At 37.9% G+C, this 13,340-nt stretch overlaps 1 protein-coding gene across 1 annotated transcript in view; it reads right to left on the bottom strand.

Moving 5' to 3' along the window:
* The window catches only part of LOC117332507 (neural-cadherin-like), a 36,754-nt gene that overhangs the window by 16,303 nt on the left and 7,111 nt on the right, over positions 1-13,340 (bottom strand). The window contains exons 8-20 of the mRNA XM_033891439.1: positions 12,845-13,054; positions 12,002-12,188; positions 9,946-10,089; positions 9,428-9,552; positions 8,929-9,096; positions 7,190-7,511; positions 6,604-7,052; positions 4,858-5,096; positions 4,278-4,423; positions 2,980-3,231; positions 2,293-2,496; positions 1,779-1,893; positions 629-825 (exon numbers count right to left, since the gene is read on the bottom strand). Coding sequence (XP_033747330.1) covers positions 629-825; positions 1,779-1,893; positions 2,293-2,496; positions 2,980-3,231; positions 4,278-4,423; positions 4,858-5,096; positions 6,604-7,052; positions 7,190-7,511; positions 8,929-9,096; positions 9,428-9,552; positions 9,946-10,089; positions 12,002-12,188; positions 12,845-13,054 — 2,758 coding nt within the window. The remainder of the gene's footprint in view (positions 1-628; positions 826-1,778; positions 1,894-2,292; positions 2,497-2,979; positions 3,232-4,277; positions 4,424-4,857; positions 5,097-6,603; positions 7,053-7,189; positions 7,512-8,928; positions 9,097-9,427; positions 9,553-9,945; positions 10,090-12,001; positions 12,189-12,844; positions 13,055-13,340) is intronic.

Here is a 13,340-nt window from a genome sequence, read left to right on the forward strand (position 1 = left end):
GATGATGAGAACATACAAACAAAAATATAGCTTTATGTTAACTTTCAGAAATTTGTAAGGATACAAAATAATACATTTGATATACACAAACACTATAGATTTTAATGTAGATTTTAAAAGTTAGTCCCAACAAGTTCAATTTTCATGTCCAACACAGTTGAATCCAAACAATTGTGAAATACAAAAAAGTTCCAAATAATTTTAATATTTTTAACACTAAATTTGTAAGGATACAAAATAATCCATTTGATATACACAAACACTATAGATTTTAATGTAGATTTTAAAAGTTAGTCCCAACAAGTTCAATTTTCATGTCCAAAACAGTTGAATCCAAACAATTGTGAAATACAAAAAAGTTCCAAATAATTTTAATATTTTTAACACTAAATTGTCATTATTTATCATACCGATACCTCTAATGAATGAAGATACCAAATAGAAAGGGTGAAGGATGTATACTTATGGAATATCGTAAATTTCTCCTCAAACTAAAATATTTGTTTTGGGCTGATGCTGGCATGGATGCAGATGCTTGCATGCCGAATAGCATTGGCACTTGGTTACTCCTGATTTAAACTGAGCTTAAACTGAGGATATTCCAAGCTTCTTGAACCAGTTAACCTACCACTGATTCTGACAGAGCCAGCCTTGTAGGGAGCCTCTTCATCCAGTTCTTCCAGAGTAACTGTTACAGTAGTTGTGGACGTGACAGACCTTATGCTTCCTCCGATTTTTACTGCTGAGTCTACCACTTTTACTTTGAAATCGAACGAACCATACGGAACATTTCGTAATATCTCAATACTGCCATTGGTTTTCACACTGTAACAGAGAGGTTTGATCAACTAACTGATAAATTTAGTTTATACACTCATACATGTACAGCTTATAGAAAATGTGCAGTTACAGAAACGATATGAGGTTAGTAATCAAGAAAGGTAATTTATTTCTCAAGGTCAACATGGGCAACAAAGAACATATAGAGACATGTACCAGTATGATGGGTTGTTCATAGATTTTCCACCTGATTTCTTATTGATTCTAAGTATTGATATAATTATTCTTTTCAGTCATGAATAACATTGAATCAAGACAGTCTAAAATGGGCAGATATATAGCTGTTTTCAGTGAACTATATTTGCTTAGGTGTAATAATCGTGTAAGAGGTGTAGGTAAAAAGGCAAATTAAAGATATTCCCCTTGCCACTCATGGTTTGAAATGTATAATTGATGCATGATGAAGATGGTCAAACATGACATGGTTTGGAATGAGAAAAAAAAGGATATACATGTACACGTCTGAAAGGTCAAATACAACTTTTAAAAATGGCTGCTGAATTGGTAATTTATTAAAATTCTTGTGAAAAAAGTTCTATAAACAACAGACGTCAAGATTTTTGAAACATTTTTAAGATTTGCCATATTTTGGTAAATATTACAAAAATACCTCACACAAGATAAAAACGAGACTTGAACGTGATTGAAACCAGATAGGAGTACATCATTAGTGTCATAGTTACACCGTCACCCTTCGGACTGGATTCTATAATCCAGCACTTGGTGGATCTTTGGTGGAGTCATCAGCTGGACATTAAAGAATCCTTCTGGAGGGTTAAAACTAGATTGTCTTGCTCCAAACAAATCAAATCTAAATAGGTCAGACTGTTAGCATTTAGTTTTGTATTGCATTTTCTCTCCTCTGTGCGAGATGCCCGGTCAGACTCGGTCACTATATAGGTAAACACGTTTCTTTCTCTAATCTGTTACATACTTACTTGACATAAGAATCTGTATAGTCCGATATTTTCTCGAATGTCTTGGTAGCCCTGTCTTCATCTCCGTCCAGATCATTGAAACCTACTCGGCCAATCACCACGTTCTCCAAGATGCCTACATATATGGAATACTTTGATTTAACGTGCATACATCGTAAAATAATCAAAAAAGAACTCTATACAATATATTGCCGATATTCAATAAAGAGATATTCAATTACTACCACCATAACATAACAATGTGTATACTATGTAATATATAAAGAAATACCTACAACATTATGTAATACAAAGAAATACCTACAACATTATGTAATATAAAGAAATACCTACAACATCATGTAATATAAAGAAATACCTACAACATCATGTAATATAAAGAAATACCTACAACATTGTAGAGGAGTGGAAATTACAAGTCTAATTTTAATCAGAATGGGTTTATCTATATATGGTACACAGAAGAAAAGAATTAAAATAAAACTATAATTAACATTTTTTAAATTAAACCAACCATTATAGTCGTAGGCAAATAGGGATTGGTCAGCATCTGTATTGATGTTGTCGTTTTCACCCTCGATGAGGATCGTAAGGGTGCTGGTGGCGGAGACGCTAGCCTTATCCTTTATCACCACATCAACAAGGTATTGGCTAACTTCCTCACGGTCCAGCGACTTCGTAGAGCTCACTGATAGGGCCTGACCACCTAAAGTGGAGTCTGAAACATACAGATACTGGATCTAAATACAGACGCATAATATTTGGATCTTATTGCATGATAATTAATAAACATGACTAACAAAGGGCCTAACGATGCTCCATGATATCAGATATTATATACATTTGTTTTCATTGATACATGTATCACAATATATTTTGTATGATAACTTATACCAAACAAGCCAGAACATCTCTTCAAAGAGTTAAAAAACAGAAAGCATAAAAATATGTTGATACAACATGATGCCCCTCATGGTCTCTGCTTAATTTTAAACCACACAAATGACCTCAAAAGACATGCTAAGAAAGCTTCAACCTATATATTGACAGTAGATGGACAGATGGCTGGATGGATTAAGGGGTAAAATAGTATGCCTGACTAAGTCGTAAAGGGACAAAAATACAGTAGATAATGGAAGGTTATGTAGAGTATCACCTGACCATGTCAGCTATTATTGAATAAGTAATGATTTCTTCTCACCAACAGATCTGATGCCGAAATCAAATTTGCCGCACACTGTTGGAAAGTTTGAGTCACATACAACGTTGTTGAAACTAAATGGTGGGCCATTCTCAGGACTGTCCGGATCAAACGCATACAGTGACACAAAGTTGGCCTGAGGTGGAAGGTTTTCCTTTATAGACACTTGTGTTACCAGTAGTCTGGGTCCATTGTCATTTACATCTCCCAGGACAATACTGATGGTGGTGCTCCCAGTCTGAGGAGGGGAACCTACAAAAGTAGTGATACATAATCATCAAGATCACAGCCAATACTTTCATACTGATCAATTGAAATATAAAGTTGAACATTAAATACATGCTGAAAAAAAACCAGTTGAAAGCAAGTGATTTGAAGTGTTTTGCCACAAAGAGAGATTTAATGAGGACACTTAGTCTAGAATAAATCCTTAAGTCTCCCTGTCACAGAAAGGTAGCATGCATCCTTAAGTCTCCCTGTCACAAAAAGGTAGCATGCATCCTTAAGTCTTTATGTCAGAGGAAGGTAGCATACATCCTTAAGTCTTCATGTCAAAGGAAGGTAGCATACATCCTTAAGTCTTCCTGTCACAGGAAGGTAGCATGTATCCTAAGTTTCTTTAAGACTCCCTGTCAAAGGAAGGTAGCATACATCCTTAAGTCTTCCTGTCAGAGGAAGGTAGCATACATCCTTAAGTCTTTATGTCAAAGGAAGGTAGCTACATCCTTAAGTCTTCATGTCAAAGGAAGGTAGCATACATCCTTAAGTCTTCCTGTCAGAGGAAGGTAGCATACATCCTTAAGTCTTCATGTCAAAGGAAGGTAGCTACATCCTTAAGTCTTCCTGTCACAGGAAGGTAGCATGTATCCTAAGTTTCTTTAAGACTCCTTGTCAGAGGAAGGAGCATACATCCTTAAGACTCCCTGTCAGAGGAAGGTAGCATGCATCCTTAAGCCTCAAAGTCAGAGGAAGGTAGCATACATCCTTAAGTCTTCATGTCAGAGGAAGGTAGCATACATCCTTAAGTTGCCATGTCAGACTAAGGTAGCATGCATCCTTAAGTTGCCATGTCAGAGGAAGGTAGCATACATCCTTAAGTCTTCATGTCATAGGAAGGAAGCATACATCCTTAAGTCGGCCATGTCAGAGGAAGGTAGCATACATCCTTAAGTCGCCTTGTCGAGGTATATTTGACATTAAAGTTAATCCTACCATTTACAACAATATTATGTAGGACATGAACAATTTATTCATATCACACATTAAAGTTTTAAATAGAATGACTGCCAGTATCTTACCTGAATCTATAGCCAGAAGTGTAAGATTGAACTGTGGTACAGTTTCACGGTCCAATTCCTTCTGTATTTTGATTTGTCCTTGATCCTGTGCCGTATTTTCTATTTTGAAGTACTTGTTTGGATCAGAATCCAGCAAAATAAAGAATCTGAAAAAGAAGTACAAATTTGATCAAATATTTATTAATAATAAAACACTAAGATTTATATCTTCCAAAGTCTGCAAGGAGGATGTTTTCTGTAAGGGGGTCGCAATAGCTCAGTCAGAGCGCTGGCCACATAACATTAGGTAAATATATGAGGTACACGATTCGATGCTCACTATCTGTGTCGGTTTGTGTTTCTCCGGAAGCTGAGAAACAGGCCCGTTTTTGCTATTGTGGTTGTGTCCATAGGCAAGACACTTTACCCTAATTGCTGCGGAATGGCATGTGACAGGCCTCCTGTATGTTGTTCAGTGAGGAAGTCACCAACTACTACAATGGGGCTTCACCTCAAAATGACCCTGGCTGTTCACGGGGTGATAAACCCAGCAAACAAATACATCAACAATAAGTTTCTGTCAAGGATTGCTGCCACTTACTCAAATATCTTGTTGTCACCAGAATCAATATCAGATGCTGTAAAGTTAGCGACCACTGTGTTGACAGCAGTGTCTTCAGAGAAATTGCCTCCTTGAAGAACGTTGATGTCGGAGAAGACAGGAGCGTTGTCATTGACATCTTCTACTGTGACTTGGACATAACAAACATCAGAGTTGACCCCGTCTGTGACCGTTACCGAGACATTGAAAAAAGTCTCACCCACATCATAATCTGGCTTCTGGAAAAGTAAAGCCAAGAAAAACATGAGAAATTGTGAAAACATTGACAGAATGTAAATAATAATAATAAAAAAAAACATTTAAATTTTACCATTTGAACGTTCCTTCTGCAGGTAACAAAGAGGTTAAAAGTTTATATCAAAGCAGCTCCTTCATGAGGAAATGCTTGTCAAGTTACTTATATAACCAAATCTTACCATAGCATAGTAATTTAAATCTGTTGAGAGTATTTTGAGGGAGCTGCAGGTATATATAAGTATAATGGACATGCATGTTTGGATTGAATTTAAATAATTTCAATAAATATTTTGTATTTTCAAGTGTGACAGAATATGTTTAATATAGATGAGAGTAGGACGAGAAAAAAACCCAGGGCCAGAAAGATTTGGTCTGTGGGCAGGTAAAAAATGGTGACCACTTGCTGATTGGATAGTGCAAAATTTCTCCTAATTTTCACTTTTTCTTTAGAGTAACTTACAATACTACCAATTCAATTTAACTGGGTCACTACCATCAATATTTGTGTATAGTGCACACACATGTATACTGCACAGGTATGTTTTTGAGGTTCATTTCCAAAAAAAAAAAAAAACAAAGAAAAAAAATGAAAAAAAAAATATACATGTACAACTGTATATATTTTATATAATTGTTCAATGTTTAACTGCTGAATTCTACAGCATAACACCTGGATAGGAATCTGTAAGTTATCAAAGCTACATTACAACATTTTAAAATTGGATTCACCGGTCAGATTTGACACATTGAATCAACAGGTTTGTTTCACCTTTGGGCAAGTACTTTTTAACTTAAACTTGCCCAAATAATCAGTAATGCAGTTGTTTTTTTCTTCTGCCCTTTGACATTCAATGAATATATAGATACACTCTTAGGAATAATTATACACATACAATTTGTACGACTTTAAGGGACAATACTAAAAATGCAGGGACATATTCGTACAGTAATCTTATTTTTGCTATTATTATATCTTTGTGCCATTTCTATACAAGTAATGTGGATGGGCCGATTCATGGCAGTGTTAATCTACTTAATCATGATATTGTGCTAAAATATGAATACACCAAAGTACATTATGTAGGTACATTTACATATGTAGGTACATTAACTTACATATGTAGGTACATTTACATATGTAGGTACATTTACATATGTAGGTACATTAACTTACATATGTAGGTACATTAACTTACATATGTAGGTACATTTACATATGTAGGTACATTTACATATGTAGGTACATTAACTTACATATGTAGGTACATTAACTTACATATGTAGGTACATTTACATATGTAGGTACATTTACATATGTAGGTACATTAACTTACATATGTAGGTACATTAACTTACATATGTAGGTACATTAACTTACATATGTAGGTACATTAACTTACATATGTAGGTACACTTACTTATGTAGGTATGTTTACTGTATCTATATAGGGTAGAGATCTGACGTATATTGACATCAGTCATACTTACATTATGGACTCGTAGATAAGCAATGCTATCTTCTTGTTCTGTTGCAAAATGTACAAAATCGGTAGTTGAAACACTATAGGACAAAACATCTGAGAAATCCGGGTCGTATGCGTGAACTGCGATGATTGCACCGCCCTTGGTCTCCGGAATCGATACAGAGAGTAAACTGTCGTTACAATGAGGATTGTTGTCATTGATGTCTATCACATAGATGGTGGCGGTGGCGGTTGTGGTTTTAGCAGTGGCACCAGTGGCGCCATCTTGAGCAGTAAGAACAACAGTAAAATGGTCGTTTTTCTCACGGTCAATAACTGTATTGGTTTGAATCTGCCCAGAGTTACTATTAAGGATTCTGAAATCAGGGTTGATGGTAGGAACTAAGCTATAGGAAACCTCGCCATTGGGACCCTGGTCGATATCATCAGCATGGACAGTCATCACACTAGTACCTGTAACACAAAATTCTCCTTAAACACTTACATCAAACAATTTCAAAATAAGAAATTTAATCAAGCTTTCAGGTTATATTTTTTGCCGCTACTTACAAAGTAATAAACAATTGATAAGGACTGGATTGACAGCTTACCAACAGCAAGTTCTTCTTTCACACTGCCTTCTAGGGTGCTGTTATCAAATATTGGGCTGTTGTCGTTCATATCTCGCGGACGAATTTCGACGGTGGCGTAACTTGTCTGCTGGAGGCTAGATGATGGTTCATCAATCGCTCTCACAATAAATTTTATGACGGGTTGACTGTCTCTATCCAGCAATCCCTTTACTGTCAGATTTCCTGACGTTGCTCCGAGTTCAAATATACTACTGATGGAGGTATCCCCCGGCTCTGTTAGAATGCTATACATAATGTTTGTCTGTGATACTCTGCCGGTATCCCCATCAGTGGCCGATACCTAGAAAGACCAACAGCAGTCGTTTTCTTTTAAAACTAAATTCAGTATATACAACTACATGAATTCCTTACTATATTTCCAAGTACTTTGGACAAAAACAATGCGTTGTCTTTGATAATTTACCTAAAAACCGTCAGTCTATAGCATGAACTGGACAGTCACACTATGCTATAAACTCAGGCATTTTTGTGTGGGAGACACTTATCAATTTTATTATATTTTATCAAAATCGTGAAAAAAGATTTACCAACTTATACTAATCACTCTAAGACTTGTTGGCCTGGATGGAAGTGTACGAGGGGTCTTACTGTGGGAGGGTCTTACTGTGTGAGGGTCTTACTGTGGGAGGGACTTACTGTGGGAGGGTCTTACTATGGGAGGGTCTTACTGTGGGAGGGTCTTACTGTGGTGGGGTCTTACTGTGGGAGGGTCTTACTATGGGAGGGTCTTACTGTGGGAGGGTCTTACTGTGTGAGGGTCTTACTGTGGGAGGGACTTACTGTGGGAGGGTCTTACTATGGGAGGGTCTTACTGTGGGAGGGTCTTACTGTGGGAGGGTCTTACTATGGGAGGGTCTTACTATGGGAGGGTCTTACTGTGGTGGGGTCTTACTGTGGTGGGGTCTTACTGTGGGAGGGACTTACTGTGGGAGGGTCTTACTGTGGGAGGGTCTTACTGTGGTGGGGTCTTACTATGGGAGGGTCTTACTGTGGGAGGGACTTACTGTGGGAGGGTCTTACTGTGGGAGGGTCTTACTGTGGAAGGGACTTACTGTGGGAGGGTCTTACTGTGGTGGGGAATTAATGTGGGAGGGTCTTACTGTGGTGGGGAATTAATGTGGGAGGGTCTTACTGTGGGAGGGTCTTACTGTGGGAGGGGTCTTACTGTGGGAGGGTCTTACTATGGGAGGGTCTTACTGTGGGAGGGTCTTACTGTGGGAGGGTCTTACTGTGGTGGGGTCTTACTGTGGTGGGGTCTTACTGTGGGAGGGTCTTACTGTGGGAGGGTCTTACTGTGGGAGGGTCTTACTGTGGGAGGGTCTTACTGTGGGAGGGTCTTACTGTGGTGGGGTCTTACTATGGGAGGGTCTTACTGTGGGAGGGACTTACTGTGGGAGGGTCTTACTGTGGGAGGGTCTTACTGTGGAAGGGACTTACTGTGGGAGGGTCTTACTGTGGTGGGGAATTAATGTGGGAGGGTCTTACTGTGGGAGGGTCTTACTGTGGGAGGGGTCTTACTGTGGGAGGGACTTACTGTGGGAGGGTCTTACTGTGGGAGGGTCTTACTGTGGGAGGGTCTTACTGTGGAAGGGACTTACTGTGGGAGGGTCTTACTGTGGGAGGAAACCATGCAGAGTACCTGGAGAAAACATGTTCAATCGAGGAATTGTTGGAGATTACAAAATGCAGATTCTCACCTGACCAATCCAGAATGGGTTGTTGAGATAGTCTCCCTCGTTGACATCATTAAAGTTGTATGTCGACTGCGAAAACGTGGGAGGGTTGTCGTTCACATCCAGCACAGTAATATTTACATTCGTTTGTGCTGTGAATTTCCCATCAAAAACTTTTGCAATGCAATTATACTGCGAAAAAACAACAGCACCATAGATTATTAGAAAGGAAATGATGAATTGGTTGTAAACTATATACAATTACTAAAACCATGATCTGTAAAATAGAATCACAATCATATACATAACTCACCAATACACTGTATCTATAAGTACCACATCACATATGGAAGGATCTCTATAATAGTAGCAGTGTCCTTGACCTTGAGTCTAAAACTCCCAAACTCAAACTTGTCGAGAGATTTTATTGTTCTTTGTGTGAAGTTTGATCAAAATCCCTTAAGGAATACATCAGTTGCATTAAATATGTACACATATATATCCGTGAATTGTAATTACTTACTCTATTTTTTGTTTCGTAGTCAAGGTTACCGGAGACATAGATCACTCCACTTGTCCAGTTAACAGCAAATGGTATTACCGCTCCTGTAGCTATGTTACAATCCATTGTAAATCGGAACACGTGGCCTGTTAAAAAACAGCTAAAGTTTTACGATAACTCACCACACTTAATACCATTAACAAACAAACCTGTGATTTTATTTCAGCCCTTTTCGTACTGAAGGCTTTCAGCTGAATTATCATTAGATTAAGCAACTTGATTGAATCATAGAGTGATTTAATGTCACTTTCTGTCTTAGTAACATTTAATTGTTTGTCGTGACCAGTATTGATTTCCTCAACATCAATTCTGGTTTCCAGAATTTCAGTTTGTCATAAAATGATGGAACAGCCGTGAAACACTTTTATTCACCATTGTCTACTGTGATGGTGCCTGTCACCTATGTGTTGTTAATAATGTTTAATATACATGTATAAATGAGTTTGAACTCCTGAATGACCAGGACAAGATTCACAAACCTGAATCTGGGTCAGATGCATGGAGGTCTAAAACAGATGTCAGAATCAGTGCGTCCTCGGGAATACTTGCGGCATACTGTTGTAAATCAAATGTTGGGGCATTGTCGTTGGCATCGCTGATCTGTATCTGTACTGTTGCAGTAGCTAAAAGAAATCATGCATAAAACAAGTTATATATATGTACATGTATGTCTACCACGGAAATAAAAGGTGTGGTGAGTGCATACAATGTTGTGGTACAAGTGTCAGCTCACTATCACTGTGTCCCTGTCTACACAGGGGCTCGACACATTCCTAAAACCCAAAATGAAATAATTAACCCCAGGGTCCCCTTGAACATGCCAAGCCCCTGTGCCTGTATATAGTAGGCTGGTATATACACTCAAATAGGGACACCAAGTAAACTTGTTTTACTTGGATGCAACATTTTATATACTATTACCATGCATGTACAATAACTAAATGTCAATATCGATGTGCGCATTGAACATAACCTGTTTTGACGAAGTGGGAACCAATGATTAGATAACGTTGTACATCGTGTCAAATCAATATGCAAGTTCAAACACTTTTCATAAAACTTTAATTACGGGAAAATCACAAAAATACCCTAAAATCAATTAAAAAATTTCGATTTTTGGGAATTTTTATATGCATATAAGCGGGAGTCGGTGTTTTAGTCGATGCAAATACAAGGGATTAAAATACAAAGATAAAGAAGAAGAAAATCGGGACATGATAATTTTATGCAAATAAGCAGGATATGCAAATAAGCGATATGCAAATAAGTAGGCTCCTCTGTATATGAGTTATATAACAGCTAAATATTTTGTTTTAATCAATGGCTATTCCAATCTATATATAATTTAAGTTGGTTAAACTTGATGACTACAGTACAAGTTTGCTTATATCTGACTGGATACATATTTTAGTACCATGAATTCTTGTATCATTCAATTTAGCAATAAATATGTATAAAATGAATATTTCATTGTTAATACACTGTAGTAATTTGTTGTATTTATTTAACAAAAGATTAATTACTAATGATGTCTTTTGTTTCTTTTATCAATTAATAATAATTATGATAATTTGGAGTTTTACATACCGCTAATTATCACAGCAACAGAGCCGTCTTAAAGTGCTTCACAAACAATTAATGATGTGACTACTCATTAGATTATCACTGTAAATTAGGGGCAGCGAAATAACAAGGATGTGACTACTCATTAAATTACCACTGTAAATTAGGGGCAGCGAAATAACAAGGATGTGACTACTCATTGAATTACCACTGTAAATTAGGGGCAGCGAAATAACAAGGTTGTGACTACTCATTAAATTACCACCGTAAATTAGGGGCAGCGAAATAACAAGGCTGTGACTACTCATTAAATTACCACCGTAAATTAGGGGCAGCGAAATAACAAGGCTGTGACTACTCATTAAATTACCACCGTAAATTAGGGGCAGCGAAATAACAAGGTTGTGAGACTGCTAACAGAGTAAAGCTGAGGATTAGAAAGACACTTTGAGCCAACAGTACACAGACTGAAAGCTGATGGACCACTGACTGACCACTGACAGTCCTTTATAATGACTAACCGTCAATACCATCAGACCACTGACTGCCCGCTTACTGTCCTTTGACTGGTGACCGTCAACGCCATCTGACCACTGACTGAACACTGACTGTCCTCTGATTGACCTTCAACACTGACTGACCGCTGACTGGCCACTGACTGACCACTGACTGACCACTGATTGAACACTGACTGTCCTCTGACTGACCTTCAACACTGACTGACCGCTGACTGGCCACTGACTGACCACTGACTGACCACTGACTGACTACTGACTGTCCTCTGACTGTCCTTCAACACTGACTGACCGCTGACTGAACACTGACTGTCCTCTGACTGACCTTCAACACTGACTGACCACTGACTGACCGCTGACTGAACACTGACTGTCCTCTGACTGACCTTCAACACTGACTGACCACTGGCTGACTGCTGACTGACCATGTAATGACTGACCGCTGGGGATTACTTACCACTGTTTGGTGTTCCTTCAGGTTGGTGATTTGGTCTAGCTGACGGCGCTCCATCCTTTGCGATAATACTGAAGTAATAAATCTGTTCCTGCTCTGCATCAAAAACCTGTTTGGTGGTGATTTCTCCAGTCACACTGTTGATGCTGAAGAACTGACTGGAGGTTGAACTTTGTTCGTAATATGTTACCTGTAACAAACCCAAATACATCCTATCATGGAGTGTATCTATCAACATAGAAAGAATTGAAATGGCAAACAGAGGCAATGGAGCAGTCAACCATCATAGTCATAGCCCCGTTTATACACAACACTCAACAGCACAGCCTCAAGAGCTAGCTATTGGACTATCTGAGAGCCAGGACACAACCATGATACTGATGCTGTGTTACTTTCATGTCCAAATCCCAGTGTCTTGTTACTGGGGAGGAGAAACTCATGGTAACAAGTTATTTACAAACATGTATGAAAAAATTCTTAAAACTTTGAAGTATACTATATGCAGCTGAAATGCCCATATCCATTGGACCATCACAGAATTTATTTCTAAGTTTTAAAACTTTCTAGCAAATTAATGAAACACTGAACAGGACATTCCAAAGAAATTTAGTGTCCATCTTTGTTACAAGGTTTAAGTACAATCTTTTTTCCTCTTTTCAATTACCTGTAAAATGTCATGAGTGTCGATAGAAAACAAATCCAAAATCTAATCAAATGTGCTGAAATTCTGCATAAGTTCCTTTAAGCTAGAATTTAGAATTGATAAGGTTTAAACAATGGTCCCTGAAAGTATAATCAAAGTAAATATTATAATTTTTTTATGTATACACATACATATGTACTTACATTTCTAAATGCTGGAGTGAAATCTTCATCTATAGCCACCACGGAACCCACAAGCTCTGGAAAGGGCAGGCCTTCCAACACGTCCAGTTTGATATTATAATTGTCTGCACTGACATACGGTTCACCAAGGTATAACGGAATCTGCATGTTTGCATCCTGGTTTTGGAGGTCCACCCAGATATATGTATTTTGTGGCTCCTGTTGCTCGTTCTGTTACGGAGAAATCAAAGGATTCTAGTGAATGCTTCCTGGTGATATCCAATTTTGGTTTATGTATATATCATCTGTGCATTTAAGGGAGACAGAATGTTTTAACAAAGAGTTCCTCAAAAAGAGAGTTCCTATACTTTCTCTATATATCCAGGCCTTGAACTGATCAGATTTAATACAATATCATCTCTATATCATGGTTTGTGATATTCTGGTACTGTAAAAGTGGATATTTTCGCGTGTGAAAATTTTCGCTTAGCCAGCTTCCAAAGTGTTCGCGGTGTGG

This window comes from Pecten maximus, chromosome 8 (assembly GCF_902652985.1).
Source record: "Pecten maximus chromosome 8, xPecMax1.1, whole genome shotgun sequence".
NCBI classification, from domain to species: domain Eukaryota; kingdom Metazoa; phylum Mollusca; class Bivalvia; order Pectinida; family Pectinidae; genus Pecten; species Pecten maximus.